This window comes from Podarcis bocagei, assembly GCF_964188305.1.
Source record: "Podarcis bocagei genome assembly, chromosome: 6".
In the NCBI taxonomy this organism is placed as follows: Eukaryota; Metazoa; Chordata; class Lepidosauria; order Squamata; family Lacertidae; genus Podarcis; species Podarcis bocagei.
The window spans coordinates 102,849,532-102,864,970 of NC_138130.1; the positions used below are offsets into that span (position 1 = coordinate 102,849,532).

The 15,439-nt window shown below is 47.2% G+C and overlaps 3 protein-coding genes and 1 long non-coding RNA gene across 11 annotated transcripts in view; 2 read left to right on the top strand and 2 right to left on the bottom strand.

Annotated features, from left to right (window-relative positions):
* LOC308588810 (uncharacterized protein) overlaps positions 1-15,439 on the bottom strand; it is a 218,927-nt gene that overhangs the window by 87,880 nt on the left and 115,608 nt on the right. The window lies entirely within an intron of this gene.
* LOC308588833 overlaps positions 1-15,439 on the bottom strand; it is a 127,399-nt gene that overhangs the window by 75,203 nt on the left and 36,757 nt on the right. The gene's annotated exons all lie outside the window — the stretch shown is intronic.
* The window catches only part of LOC308588706 (uncharacterized protein), a 196,808-nt gene continuing 183,555 nt past the window's right edge, over positions 2,187-15,439 (top strand). For 3 of the 8 annotated variants that reach the window (XM_081197308.1, XM_081197305.1, XM_081197303.1), the window contains exons 1-3: positions 2,187-2,310; positions 3,316-3,808; positions 4,005-4,086. In XM_081197308.1, coding sequence (XP_081053434.1) covers positions 3,407-3,808; positions 4,005-4,086 — 484 coding nt within the window. In that variant the 5' untranslated portion in view covers positions 2,187-2,310; positions 3,316-3,406. Of the gene's footprint in view, positions 2,311-3,315; positions 3,809-4,004; positions 4,087-4,354; positions 4,438-15,439 lie in introns of all 8 variants that reach the window. The other 5 variants (XM_081197306.1, XM_081197304.1, XM_081197297.1 and 2 more) reach the window with 4 other exon arrangements.
* On the top strand, positions 9,988-12,786 carry LOC308588740 (uncharacterized protein). Its single transcript, XM_081197384.1, has 2 exons — positions 9,988-10,307; positions 10,389-12,786. Exons 1-2 carry the CDS (start codon positions 10,292-10,294, stop codon positions 12,149-12,151), a joined length of 1,779 nt encoding a protein of 592 aa, XP_081053510.1. The 5' UTR covers positions 9,988-10,291; the 3' UTR covers positions 12,152-12,786.

The window sequence follows — 15,439 nt, forward strand, 5'->3', positions numbered from 1 at the left end:
GGAAGACATGGAGGGGGGTGTTAATTGAAATTGTAAAATGTAATTTGAATGTTTGATTATGTTAAAATTTCTTTAATTCAGTTATGAAAAGTGGCTCCTCTTACTTAAGGGCCCCACAGACCTCATGGGACACCAGAGCAGATTCCCTTGTTGCTTTTTTGAGTCAACCAGCAATGGGGGGTTGCATTTCCTTATTTCCAGGAGGGCTGTTGCTAAAGCACACAACATGCTCTTCACACTTAGTTATCTATTAGGAACACAGGCACAAAAGGGGCCAGTGGGGGCCAAAGCGGCCCCCACTGCCCCCACCACGGAGTCCCTGGCACTCCTGGACCATGAGGGATGCCAGCTTTGGTCTTGGACCAAATTGGGGGCCAAACTGTCAGTATTTCATTCTCCCATTGCTAGTGTAACATAATATCCAGGTTTACACCTTCTGTACTGTGTGTGTAAGAATGGAAGTCAGTCTGTAAATCACTTCCATCCTTTGTTCTCTTTTACTCTGACCGAGGAGGAGACGGCTGTGGAGGACAGCTCACGCCATGTTTCTTTGTTATTTTCCGCTGTAAATAAAGCTTGATGTCACATTTTAACACAGTTTGCAGGACATGGGGACAGGTGAATCCCTGAGCACCTGGCAAGGCTATTCCAAGAGGTTTCTCCTGGATTCCAAGTCCTACTGCAGGGGAGGAGGGACACCCCAGGCCTTGGGGGCAAATCCTGGCCTCCTCCAACCAGAACGTGGCTCCCCAGGCAAAGGAGATGGTCAATATCCAGTTCCATTCCACCCTTTTAAAATTTAAATATCAAAATAGATCCCAACTTTCAGAGCATGTAAACCGCATGAATGGAAAGACCGCTGCGCTACTCATCGAAATAGGACTATACTTCCTTCTCCCACCTTCAAAGTAAACGTAAAGAAACCGAATTGATCCAAGTCTGCCTTCCTCCACCAACCTCAAGCTTTGCTCTTCAAGCCAAAAGACAACACTTTCCCGTCCCCGGGTGAAACTCCCTGGCCTTTCATTGGTAGAGCCGCCACCACGCCAGTGGCATATACATCAGTGGGACGCAAGGACTGACTGAGCAGGCGGCGAGATGCTTTCAGCCTCGGACACTTGGCGGGTTCTGAAATGGCCGTGCAGGCCAGATTCATGACCCTGGGGGGCTGGATTTGGCCCACGGGACATAGTTTGAGGACCCCTGGTGTACACTTACTGGGCCATTCTGCATGCCAAGCAGATGCTCTAGGGCTCCCCATATTTCATTAGCCTTTCAATTTTATGCTATTAGCAACCGTGGAGATTCCACCTGCCTCTTTCGAAAGGAGAAAACTCACCTGATCAATTTAAATAATAATAATAATAATAATAATAATAATAATAATAATAATAATAATAATATATTTATACCCCACCCATCTGGCTGGGTTTCCCCAGCCACTCTGGGTGGCCTCCAACAAAATATTATAATACAATAGTCCATCAAATATTAAAAGCTTCCCTAAACATAAAAATAACAACAATCCATTTTCAGTCCATTGAATTAGCAATTAAGCATTTCTGGAAAGGGAAATGGCATACTTTTGTATATTAGCATAAAAAGCATGCATAAGAAAGTATTGCTCATTTATGATGAGAATAGGATTTATTTCTTTTGAACCTCGCTGGGTTCCTCCTTGGCAGCCAGTGCGATTGTTTCAGCAGGGCTAGAACTCAGGACCCGCTGCCTTGAGGGACATCTAAGAGCAGTTGGGCAGGGGAAAGGTCTCCCTTGGGAGGTGGTGGACTCTCCTTCCTTGGAGGCTTCTAAGCAGAGATCGGACGGCCATCTGCCATGGATGCTTTAGCGGAGATTCCTGCCTTGCTGGGGGTTGGACTAGATGACCCTGGGATCCCCTCCTATCTCTCCGCTCCTGAATTCTAGGAGGAGCTTCCTTGCCTCCTGCAAAGCCCTTTTCCCTGCAAGCTCTTCCTCTGGTTTCACCCAAGGGAGGGAGATGCTCAGAGTCCAGCCAAGAGCCTCACCCCCAAAGGATATCTGGGCATTGGCGGAGCCAGGGGGGCAGCTGCCCCCCTTAATCCATAAAAAATAATAAGAATCTGAGGTTCTGCCAAGCGAGAGAGGGCTGAGCTGGAGGGACTCGGCTTGGCAAGGGTTAAAGGGAAGTGAGCTGCCTTCCTAGAGAGGCCAGGAAGCAAGAGGGGGGGGGCCAGGTCCTCCAGAGCCAAGGCCCCTCCCTCCCCAGTCCTTTCCTTGCTTTGGGGTCTCTCCTGCAAGGGCTGCCTCGCTCTCCCCTCCTGGGATCTGGTGAGTCTCCTCTCTCTCCCCCCCCCCAAGAGGGTGCAGTGGGGAGACGGGGGGGGGGTCCCAGGGCTGCAGCAGGGGAGGGTGCCTGGGGGGCCTGATCCGGGAGGGGCCAGGTCTGCCACGCTCTCCTTCCTGGAGATCACAGGATCCCAAACTCACTTGGCCCTCCGCCCCCCCTTCAGAAAAGATCTCCCTTCTTTAAACAAAGGAGTCCCTGGGACTTTAACTCTGTGTGACATCGCTCAGCCTCATTGCACAACAGAGGAAACATCTGCAAATGGTTTTCCAAAGCTGGAGGAGGAGGTGGACTAGCCTCCCCCCCCAAAAAAAAAACAACCGGGAGAAAGGAAGGAAAAGTAGGAAAGAGAGGCCAGGAATAAAGAGAGGGATCCCAGGCCATAGTCTGGCTGCTGCATTGGAAACCAGTTTGTGTTAAGCTATCTAATAGAATAATAATAAATAAAAAAATCAAGGGAGATGTCTTTGGCCCCACCCACTTGGCCCTCAGGGGGTTGGCCAGATACATTCCTGGTCCTCAGAAGAGAGGAAAAGAGATCTCACCCCAGGAATCCGTCTGGAGACTGGCAGAGAGTGCAGAAAAGGTGACAGAAGCAGGGGAGTGGGTGTGGGGTGAGGGTGGGGGTGAGGGTGGGGGAAGAACTCCTGAGGACCCCCACTAGAGCCAAGCATCTGTTTTTCACAAGATACAAATGACTCCCTTATCATTCGGTTCTGCCTTCATGCATTGACTGGAAACCAGCAGAAACCATGTTGATTAATCTCCCAGAAATCCCTTTAGTTGCCTCCACATTTTGCATTGCTTGAAGACTAGAGACTTATTTCTTCTCCTCTTCCTCCTCTTTCTTTTCAAAAAGATATCTCATGCTCTGGGATGTGGTGCAGTCCAGCCCTGGTTCCCAGCAAGACTCATCCATGCTTGCTCAGGGAAATATTTCTTTTTCTGTCCTACAAATTCTGTAACAGAACAATGTATTTGCTTTGTAGGATTTGCTAGAGCTTCTCATTTAGACGGACAGAACTTGTCAGAAGACCAAAGGGTTCCTTCCGATCTCTCAAAGGCTTCCTGAGAGCACAAATGGATGAGCGAGACTCAGCTGGCCTGGGAAAAGGAAGAGGCCATGGCAGCCAAACTGGGAGCAGTGGGGGATTCTGGGAAAACTCTGTGCAGAAGATCCTGGGTGAGGAGGACACCCTCCGCTCAGAGGTGCAGAGCCAGCAGTTGAGGCAGTTCTGCTGCCAGGAGGCCAAAGGACCCCGAGAGGTTTGCAGCCGACTCTACCACCTTGACCATCAGTGGCTGAAGCCAGAAAGGCACACGAAAGCTGAGATGCTGGACCTGGTGATCTTGGAGCAGTTCCTGGCTGTCCTTCCCCTGGAGATGGAGAGCTGGGTGAGGGAATGCGGAGCAGAGACCAGTTCCCAGGCGGTGGCCCTGGCCGAAGGTTTCCTCCTGAGTCAGGCAGAGGAGAGAAAGCAGGTGAGAGAGACTTTCCTCTGGATACTCCCAAGGGGCTCCAAACAGGACAGAAAACATCCCATAATGGTCTGCTGATGGCCCATCCGTTTTCTGGGAAAGTATCCATGGAATGAGATCTCACACCCTTCATGTCTTTGTCATTCTCTTTCTAGCATTTCTCACCTTTCTCTGTTTTGAATCCTTGTTTCTTTTTCAGGGAAAGGATCTCTTTGCAGAAATGGACCTGGATTCCTGTGAGGCAGAGAGGCCTCCATTGGACACCAGAGAGAGGCCACTGGGTAAGGAGGAAGGTGGTTTTTCTCCATTTGGTCCCAACTTTTCTGAGGGTTCTTTTCATCTTGTTTTGGGGGGAGACAGTTGGGAACAAGGGTCCAGAGGAGGGGAGATGTATTTCTGCACAACAAACATATTAAATGGGCACAAACATTCAAATGCTCTCAGCAGGTAAGGATTTCTCAAAGGCCCATCTGTAGTAAGAGATGCCCTGTTTCACCTGTGAGAGAAGCCGGCACTCCTGGCGTCCTGCTTACCTTTTTTCTCTTGCAGGTGACAGAAGGATGCCAGCAAGACCTCCTGATCCGCCTTTTCATTGGGGCAGAAGGGAAGCAGCGGCTGTGGATCCAGATCAGGTCAGGGGAAGCTGCCTTGTGGGGACAGAGGCTGAGGGATGGAGCAATGTCATGGACTTGTTGGGCACAGAGGAGTGTTGGGAGGAAGCAGCCGGGGAACCAGGAAGGGAAGACGGCTCAGAGCCCAAGAAGTGGAGGTGGAGGAAGGATGAGCGGTCAGAGGGGCAAGAGGGAGAAGGCTGGGAAGAGGAGGTGTCAGAAGCTGAAGGGGTAACAGGGCTTAGTGAGCTGGGAGACTCTGTGGCAGAATGCAGTGCAGAATCAGAGGCAGAAGAGGAAGGAGGCGAGTGGAAGAGGAAGGTCGAGAGGCTGAAGTGAGTCAGGAGAAGGAGGAGCCACCGGGGGCTCCCTCTCCTTTTGCCAGAAGCCACCCTCCCTGCTTGTCTTTCAGACCCAGGAGACCCCCTGCAATGCAGGAATCTCTGCTAGATCATGCTAGAGACAGATGGCCATCCAAAAGAGGCTTATTTTATTTCTAGATTGATCACTGAATGCTCAGATTGGTTTCTAAGCAGTGAACAAATCAGACCAAATAGTGGCCTGGATTCACCTAACCAGCCCCATCAACTGCAAAATGGGGCTTGCCCCACATTCCTCCCCCTCTCCATGCCCCCATGAACGCCTGGTATTTGGCTCTAGGGCATTGGGAGGGAACTCCCCAGAACAGCTCACGAGGAGAGGAGAAAGTGGATCCTTCCATTGGGGAAACTGGAATGCTTGCATAGGCAGAATGACTTGAAAAACACAAGGTGGAGTACCACCTATTTGCACAAAGACAAATACCCATAATTAAAACTTATAATAAAATAAGGATCCATAAATAAAATGTGCAGCAAAGCAATCCTATTGAAACAACTCCGCTGTGTGAGTGCCTGAGGGCCCTGCTCCTGTCACTCATCACCTGGCCCAGGGCGGGGCCTGAAGCCTCATGACGGTTGTTGCTGCTGCTCCTGCTGGCCAGGAGGACTTGGAGCGGCGCAATGTTCTTTTTAAAATGTTTTAAAATGTTTTTTAAAATTTTTTAATCTTTTTAAAAATTTTCTTTTCCCCCCTTTTGATTACTATTTTTGTGGGGGGTGGTATGGATTTTAAGACCAGACCATGTCATTACAGAGGAGGCAGGTTTAGTCGTTGTTTGAGGACTATCCCTGCCTCCGGGTCGGGTCCTGACTGGATGGATACTAGAATCAGCAAGCGATACCCACATGACCTGAAGGTGCTGCTGTGCAATGCCAGGTCAATGATTCATAAAGCCACTGCCATTTTTTAAAAAAATTTTCTTTTCCCCCTTTTGATTACTTTTTTTGTAGGGGGTGGGATGGATGTTTGGTTGGGTTTGGGAATTTGTTTGATTTTAATGTGTTTGTAATTTTTACAGTTATTTGTTTGTATTGTTTTATTTTGGGTTCTTTCTTTTCTTTAAGGGTTTTATTTTGTTCTTAAGGGGGGGGTCAGGGCTGCCGGGGAGTGGGTCCCAGCCCACAAAATAGCTGGGGCATGTTCCATGGGGGGGATGCACTGGGACAACCGATCTCAGTGATCAGGGTTAGGAGGAGTTACGCTAAGACCAGACCATGTCATTACAGAGGAGGCTGGTTTAGTCGTTGTCTGAGGACTATCCCTGTCTCTGGGTCTGGTCCTGACTGGACGGATACTAGAATCAGCAAGCGATACCCACATGACCTGAAGGTGCTGCTGTGCAATGCCAGGTCAATGATTCATAAAATCACTGCCATCCATGACTTGATCATGGATGGAGGACTTGACCTGGCATGTGTAACAGAGACTTGGTTGGATGAAACAGATGGGCCTGCCCTTGCCGCTGCTTGCCCACCAGGTTTCTCTTATGCACAGCAACCCAGGCCTTGTGGGCAGGGAGGGGGGGTTGCAGTGACATGATCAGATCACTTCCTGGTGCAAAAGGACTTCTCCGTGAACCTTCCCCTCTGCAGGGAGGTGGGACTGATTCGGATGGTCCGCCCCCGCCACATAATGGATCCAAATGGTTTCCAGAGAGTGGTAGGGGATGCTTTATCCCATGTTGATGGCCTTTCAGCTGATTCCCTGGTGTCCCGCTGGAATGCGGAGTTAACCAGGGCTATTGACTGTTTGGCTCCGAAGCGCCCTCTTCGATTGCATGGAGCCCGGACAGCCCTGTGGTTTTCCACGGATCTGAGGGCAATGAAACAATCGCTGAGACGGCTAGAGCTCTGGTGATGGATAACTCATTCTGAAGCTGACCGGACACGGGTTAGAGCTCAATGTCGAGCCTACCAAGTGGCGGTAGCAACAGCAAAGAAGACTTTCTTCACCGCCTCTATTGCATCTGCAGAAAACAGCAGCAGGAGACTTTTTCAGGTGGTTCGCAATTTAGTGGAACCACCTGCTACATCGGGGCCCAGTATGGGCCACATGATCTCCTGCAATGATTTTGCAAAGTTTTTTGCAGATAAAGTCGCTCAGATTCAGGAAGAGGTAGACTCCACCGTGGGAGCAGGGCCGGGGCAGGAGAGTGCTAGTGTCCTGTCTAGTCAAGTTGCATGGGATCAGTTCCAATCTGTTACCTCCAAGGATGTGGACAGGATCCTTGGACGAGTGAAACCAACCACCTGTCTCCTTGATTCTTGCCCATCCTGGCTTATAAAAGCTAGCCGGGAAGGGCTGGGAGATGGGCTTCGTGGGGTCGTGAATGCTTCTCTCTGTGAGGGAGCCTTCCCAGACCCACTGAAAGAGGCGGTTATCAAACCGCTTATTAAAGAACCATCTTTAGATGCTGCCAATATGGCTAACTATCGCCCAGTCTCAAATCTTCCATCCTTGGGCAAGGTGATTGAGTGAGTGGTTGCTGAACAACTCCAGGCACGCCTGGAAGAAGTGCACCATTTGGATCCCTTCCAGTCGGAGTTCAGGCCTCATCATGGGACTGAAACTGCCTTGGTTGCACTGGTTCGATGTTCTCCGACGGGCTAGGGACAAAGGCGAGAGCTGTTTCCTAGTTCTGTTGGATCTCTCAGCGGCGTTTGATACCATCGACCATATCATTCTGGACCATCTTGAGGGGCTGGGAGCTGGGGCCACTGTCATACAGTGGTTCCACTACTTCCTCCTGGGCCGTGTTCACAAAGTGGTGGTGGGGGATGAGTGTTCAGACCCCTGGGCTCTCACTTGTGGGGTGCCTCAGGGTTCTGTCCTCTCCTCCATGCTTTTCAACATCTACATGCAGCCGCTGGGAGAGATCATCAGGGTGTTTGGGCTGGGTGTTCATCAGTATGCAGATGATACCCAGCTCTACCTCTCTTTCAAATCGGAACCAGTGAAGGCGGTGAAATTTCTGTGTGAGTGTCTAGAGGCGGTTGGAGGATGGATGGCGGCTAACAGATTGAGGTTGAATCCTGACAAGACAGAAGTACTTTTTTGGGGGGACAGGAGGCGTGGTGTGGAGGATTCCCTGGTCCTGAATGGGGTAACTGTGCCCCTGAAGGACCAGGTGCGCAGCCTGGGAGTCATTCTGGACTCGCAGCTGTCCATGAGGGCACAGGTCAATTGTGTGTCCAGGGCAGCTGTTTATCAGCTCCATCTGGTATGCAGGCTGAGACCCTCCCTGCCCGCAGACTGTCTCTCCAGAGTGGTGCATGCTCTGGTTATCTCTCGCTTGGACTACTGCAATGCGCTCTATGTGGGGCTACCTTTGAAGGTGACCCGGAAACTACAACTAATCCAAAATGCGGCAGCTAGACTGGTGACTGGGAGCGGCCGCCGAGACCATATAACACCGGTCTTGAAAGACCTACACTGGCTCCCAGAACGTTTCTGAGCACAATTCAAAGTGTTTCTGCTGACCTTGAAAGCCCTAAACGGCCTCGATTATCTGATAATAATTATCAGATAATGGAGGCATATAATTTGGACAAGAAAATTGGCTTCCAGGTGGAAAAATCAAAATTAGAAACAGAACTGTTAGAACCCAAAACTAAGATTTTGTCAAAGATGTATAACTTGCTGCTGAAATGGAATACTCAGGATGAAACGGTGAAATCTGCTGTGATTAAATGGGCACTAGATGTTGGACATAACATTATGTTTGCTGACTGGGAACAGTTATGGACCACAGGTATCAAGTTTACGGCATGCAATGCCTTAAGAGAAAATATTTTGAAGATGATATATAGGTGGTACATGACCCCAGTCAAGCTTGCAAAAATCTATCATTTGCCCGATAATAAATGTTGGAAATGTAAAGAAACTGAAGGTACATTCTTTCACCTTTGGTGGGCATGCCCAAGGATTAAGGCTTTCTGGGAAATGATCTATAATGAAATGAAAAAGGTATTTAAATATACCTTCCTGAAGAAACCAGAGGCCTTCCTTCTGGGCATTGTCAGCCAATTGGTGCCAAAGAAGGATAGAACTTTTTTTATGTACGCCACAACAGCAGCAAGAATACTCATTGCAAAGTATTGGAAGACACAAGATTTACCCACTTCGGAAGAATGGCAGACGAAGGTGATGGACTATATGGGATTGGCAGAAATGACTGGCAGAATCCGAGACCAGGGAGAAGAGTCGGTGGAAGAGGATTGGAAGAAATTTAAAGACTATCTACAGAAATATTGTAAAATTAATGAATGTTAGAATGATGTTGGATAGAAATTAAGTGGTTTCCAGCTGTAATGCTTTAAGAGAATATGAAAAAGGGGTTATAAATAGGTTAAAATCTAATGGTAAGGATTTGCTGAACCAACAATTTGAAGTGGAATACAAAAAAGGGAGGTATGAAGAGGTCTGGGAAACAAGCTAAAGGAAAATAAGTAATGGAAATTCTGTGTATTTTTAACTATTTTTATTTTGTATTTTTGTTATTTTTTTCATTTTTACTGTAATATTTTAAAAAATCTTAATAAATATCTTATAAAAAAGAAAGAAAGCCCTAAACGGCCTCGGTCCTGTATACTTGAAGGAGCGTCTCCACCTCCATCATTCTTCCCAGACACTGAGATCCAGTGCTGAGGGCCTTCTGGCGGTTCCCTCCCTGCGAGAAGCCAAGTTACAGGGAACCAGGTACAGGGCCTTCTCGGTAGTGACACCCGCCCTGTGGAACGCCCTCTCACCAGATGTCAAAGAGAAAAATAACTACCAAACTTTTAGAAGACATCTAAAGGCAGCCCTGTTTAGGGAAGCTTTTAATGTTTAATAGCTTAATGTATTTTAGTGTTTTGTTGGAAGCCGCCCAGAGTGGCTGGGGAAACCCAACAAGATGGGCGGGGTATAAATAATAAATTATTATTATTATTATTATTATTATTATTATTATTATTATTATTATTAAACAGGAAAGAAACAACAGAGCATTGTGTAGCAGATCATATTTCTGCTGTCTCAGAGGAAGACATTTCCTTTTTTTTTTTAGGGTCCAGTGTGCTTTGAAGATATCGCTGTTCGTTTCACGGATGAGGAGTGGGCGTTGCTGGATCCTGACCAGAGAGCTCTGCATAAGGACGTCATGGAGGAGAATCGTGGGATTGTGGCCTCTCTTGGTAAGGCTCCCTGTGGGATCGTCATATCTGCCTGGAGATTTAAAAAATACCTCTATGTGACCAACCTCATATATTTTCACAGAGTTCAACAGCGCCCCCTATAACACCTGGGAACATAACACCCCCACAATAAACAGTAACTTACAGTTTTTTCTTTGAACAATCTTCTTCAAAATATTCCTTTCTTTACCACGATTGGGCTGGTGTGAACTTCCCAGGCCATCTTCAGTGTCAGCTTCAACCTTCCACAATTTTGACCACTACTATATATCAGACAAAACAACAAGTCTTCAGAATCTAATAATAAATATGTTGGTAAAATGACAAACAACACAGGTAATGAACACACACCCAACTCCCTTCATTTCTTCTCCATTTGTTCCTGAGGCTCTTAATCCCCTTTTGTCTCCATTGCAGATTCTGATGAATTGGAAATTGAGAGCAAAGGTGACCACGATAAAATCCCGAGGGAGGAGAAGCCACGTAAAAATTTGGAGTGTGGAGAAAGCTGCAGTCAGAGCTCCCATTCCACTTCCCATCAACAAAATCTCATTGGAAAGAAACTCTATCAGTGCATGGAATGTGGAAAGAGCTTCAGTCAGAGCTCCCATCTCACTTCCCATCGAAGAATTCATACAGGGGAGAAACCCTATCAGTGTGTGGAATGTGGAAAGAGCTTCAGGACGAAGGACATTCTAACGTCTCATCTAAGAATTCATACAGGGGAGAAACCCTATCAGTGTGTGGAATGTGGAAAGACCTTCAGTCAGAGCTCCTCTCTCATCACCCATCAAAGAATTCATACAGGGGAGAAACCCTATCAGTGTGTGGAATGTGGAAAGACCTTCAGTCAGAGCTCCTCTCTCATCACCCATCGAAGAATTCATACAGGGGAGAAACCCTATCAGTGTGTGGCATGCGGAAAGAGCTTCAGGGGGAGCTCCGAATTCACTTTACATCAAAGAATTCATACAGGGGAGAAACCCTATCAGTGTGTGGAATGTGGAAAGAGCTTCACAGGTAGTTCCTCTCTCACTTCCCATCAAAGAATTCATACAGGGGAGAAACCCTATAAGTGCGTGGAATGTGGAAAGAGCTTCAGGAATAGCTCCCATCTCACTTCCCATCAAAGAATTCATACATGGGAGAAACCCTATCAGTGTGTGGAATGTGGAAAGAGCTTCACAGATAGTTCCTCTCTCATTTCCCATAAAAGAGTTCATACAGGGGAGAAACCCTATCAGTGTGTGGAATGTGGAAAGAGCTTCAGTCAGAGCTCCTCTCTCACTTTCCATCAAAGAATTCATACAGGGGAGAAACCATATCAGTGCGTGGAATGTGGAAAGAACTTCAGGAAGAGTTCCAATCTCACTAAGCATCAGAGAATTCATACAGGGGAGAAACCCTATCAGTGTGTCAAATGTGGAAAGAGATTCACTGAAAGCTCCTCTCTCACTTCCCATCAAAGAATTCATACAGGGGAGAAACCCTATAAGTGTGTGGAATGTGGAAAGAGCTTTAGTCACAACCACAGCCTCACTTTCCATCAAACAATTCATACAGGGGAGAAACCCTATCAGTGTGTGGAATGTGGAAGGAGATTCAGGAAGAGCTCCTCTCTTACTTCCCATCAAAGAATTCATACAGGGGAGAAACCCTATAAGTGTGTGGAATGTGGGAAGAGCTTCACTCACAGCCACAGTCTCACTTTCCATCAAACAATTCATACAGGGGAGAAACCCTATCAGTGCGTGGAATGTGGAAAGAACTTCAGGAAGAGCTCCTCCCTTACTTCCCATCAAAGAATTCATACAGGGGAGAAACCCTATCAGTGCATGGAATGTGGAAAGAGCTTCAGAAATAGCTTCTCTCTCACTTCCCATCAAAGAATTCATACAGGGGAGAAACCCTATCAGTGTGTGGAATGTGGAAAGAGCTTCACATGTAGCTCCTCTCTCACTTCCCATCACAGAATTCATACAGGGGAGAAACCCTATCAGTGCGTGGAATGTGGAAAGAGCTTCAGTCAGAGCCCAAATCTCACTTTCCATCAAAGAATTCATACAGGGGAGAAACCCTATCAGTGTGTGGAATGTGGAAAGAGCTTCAGTCAGAGGGCCAATCTTACTTCCCATCAAAGAATCCATAGAATGGTCAGAAAAACCATTATACAGCTTTAGGAACCAGGCAGACGCGCCTTTTTAACCAGGCTTTTGGCTGATTGACATCTAATGCCTTTTAATATGTGGTGTGTTTTTTTGTTTCTTGGTTTTTTTATGTTGTAACCATCCTGAGACCTGGGTGTAGGGAATAGGGGCCTAGGGGTCTTTGCCCCACCCCCAATAAAATATTTAAGGATGCCACCCCCCAGTTTTTGGTGTGTTTTTTTTTCAAACACAACCTTTTATTCTTCTGCAACTTGCCATACAATTTCTCTTTCAATTTGCCCTCTTAAAAAATAAAAAAATAAACTCACAAAGGTCACGAAGAAAACAAAATACCGTGGTGCCTCGCAAGACGAAATTAATTCGTTCCGCAAGTTTCTTCTTCTTGCGAGTTTTTCGTCTTGCGATGCACGGTTTCCCATAGGAATGCATTGAAAATCAATTAATGCGTTCCTAGGGAAACCGACTTCAGACCAGGTCCGGGGACAGTCTGTCCCCCGACCTCTTCTGAAGGCTGGGGGGGGGGACAAGGGCTTTTCTTCCCACCCCCAGCATTTTAAAAAACCCCGGGACAGCGGAGGGCTTCAGTTCCTCACTGCTGAGAGTGCAGAGTGGGGGGCAAAGAGCCCTGGCAGCGGGAGGAAGGTCTGAGGGATCCTCTCCCTACTCTTGTTTCCTCCAATACTCACCATTGCTGGATGAAGAAAGCCTGTGGCACATCTTCAAGAAGAGAAAAACAATGAGTAGCGAAATAAGAAACTGAGACAATAGGAATCCACTGATTGCCTCGCCTTGTCCTACGTCAACTGCCACCAACTGCTCTCTCCTCCACTCGCCCCACTACTAACCCAAAATGGCCGCCTGCAAGTCTGTGGTCCTTGTCACCATAGCAACCCCACCCACCCCGGACCTGGGCCACCTGGCTCCACCTATTGGGAGATGATCTATAATGAAATGAAAAAAAAGTTACAGGTAGCCGTGTTGGTCTGCCATAGTCAAAATAAAAAAATTCCTTCTAGTAGCACCTTAAAGACCAACTAAGTTAGTTCTTGGTATGAGCTTTCGTGTGCATGCACACTTCTTCAGAATGAAAAAAAAGGTTTAAGATAGCCTTTGTTAAAAGACCAGAAGCGTTTGTATTAGGTTTTTTAGGGCAGGATTTACCAAAACATAAGAAAAATCTATTCATGTATGCGACAGCAGCAGCCAGAATTTTACTAGCTCAAAGATGGAAAGGCGATGAAATACCAGCGAAAGATCACTTAATTTTAATATATAAGGAATACAAATTTATAAGCAAAAGAAACAGAGGTGTTATAAACCAGTAAGGGAAGTTGGGGGAAGACACGGAGGGGGGGTGTTAATTGAAATTGTAAAATGTAATTTGAATGTTTGATTATGTTAAAATTTCTTTAATTCAGTTATGAAAAGTGGCTCCTCTTACTTAAGGGCCCCACAGACCTCATGGGACACCAGAGCAGATTCCCTTGTTGCTTTTTTGAGTCAACCAGCAATGGGGGTTGCATTTCCTTATTTCCAGGAGGGCTGTTGCTAAAGCACACAACATGCTCTTCACACTTAGTTATCTATTAGGAACACAGGCACAAAAGGGGCCAGTGGGGGCCAAAGCGGCCCCCACTGCCCCCACCACGGAGTCCCTGGCACTCCTGGACCATGAGGGTTCTCAGCTTTGGTCTTGGACCAAATTGGGGGCCAAACTGTCAGTATTTCATTCTCCCATTGCTAGTGTAACATAATATCCAGGTTTACACCTTCTGTACTGTGTGTGTAAGAATGGAAGTCAGTCTGTAAATCACTTCCGTCCTTTGTTCTCTTTTACTCTGACCGAGGAGGAGACGGCTGTGGAAGACAGCTCACGCCATGTTTCTTTGTTATTTTCCGCTGTAAATAAAGCTTGATGTCACATTTTAACACAGTTTGCAGGACATGGGGACAGGTGAATCCCTGAGCACCTGGCAAGGCTATTCCAAGAGGTTTCTCCTGGATTCCAAGTCCTACTGCAGGGGAGGAGGGACACCCCAGGCCTTGGGGGCAAATCCTGGCCTCCTCCAACCAGAACGTGGCTCCCCAGGCAAAGGAGATGGTCAATATCCAGTTCCATTCCACCCTTTTAAAATTTAAATATCAAAATAGATCCCAACTTTCAGAGCATGTAAACCGCATGAATGGAAAGACCGCTGCGCTACTCATCGAAATAGGACTATACTTCCTTCTCCCACCTTCAAAGTAAACGTAAAGAAACCGAATTGATCCAAGTCTGCCTTCCTCCACCAACCTCAAGCTTCGCTCTTCAAGCCAGAAGACAACACTTCCCCGTCCCCGGGTGAAACTCCCTGGCCTTTCATTGGTAGAGCCGCCACCACGCCTGTGGCGTTTACATCAGTGGGACGCAAGGACTGACTGAGCGGGCAACGAGATGCTTTCAGCCTCGGACACTTGGCAGGTTCTGAAATGGCCGTGCAGGACATAGTTTGAGGACCCCTGGTCTACACTGACTGGGACATTCTGCATGCCAAGCAGATGCTCTAGGGCTCCCCATATTTCACTAGCCTTTCAATTTTATGCTATTAGCAACCGTGGAGATTCCACCTGTCTCTTTCGAAAGGAGAAAACTCACCTGATCAATTTTAATAATAATAATAATAATAATAATAATAATAATAATATATTTAAACCCCACCCATCTGGCTGGGTTTCCCCAGCCACTCTGGGCGGCCTCCAACAAAATATTATAATACAATAGTCCATCAAATATTAAAAGCTTCCCTAAACATAAAAATAACAACAATCCATTTTCAGTCCATTGAATTAGCAATTAAGCATTTCTGGAAAGGGAAATGGCATACTTTTGTATATTAGCATAAAAAGCATGCATAAGAAAGTATTGCTCATTTATGATGAGAATAGGATTTATTTCTTTTGAACCTCGCTGGGTTCCTCCTTGGCAGCCAGTGCGATTGTTTCAGCAGGGCTAGAACTCAGGACCCGCTGCCTTGAGGGACATCTAAGAGCAGTTGGGCAGGGGAAAGGTCTCCCTTGGGAGGTGGTGGACTCTCCTTCCTTGGAGGTTTCTAAGCAGAGATCGCACGGCCATCTGCCATGGATGCTTTAGCTGAGATTCCTGCCTTGCTGGGGGTTGGACTAGATGACCCTGGGATCCCCTCCTATCTCTCCACTCCTGAATTCTAGGAGAAGCTTCCTTGCCTCCTGCAAAGCCCTTTTCCCTGCAAGCTCTTCCTCTGGTTTCTGGCCAAGGGAGGGAGATGCTCAGAGTCCAGCCAA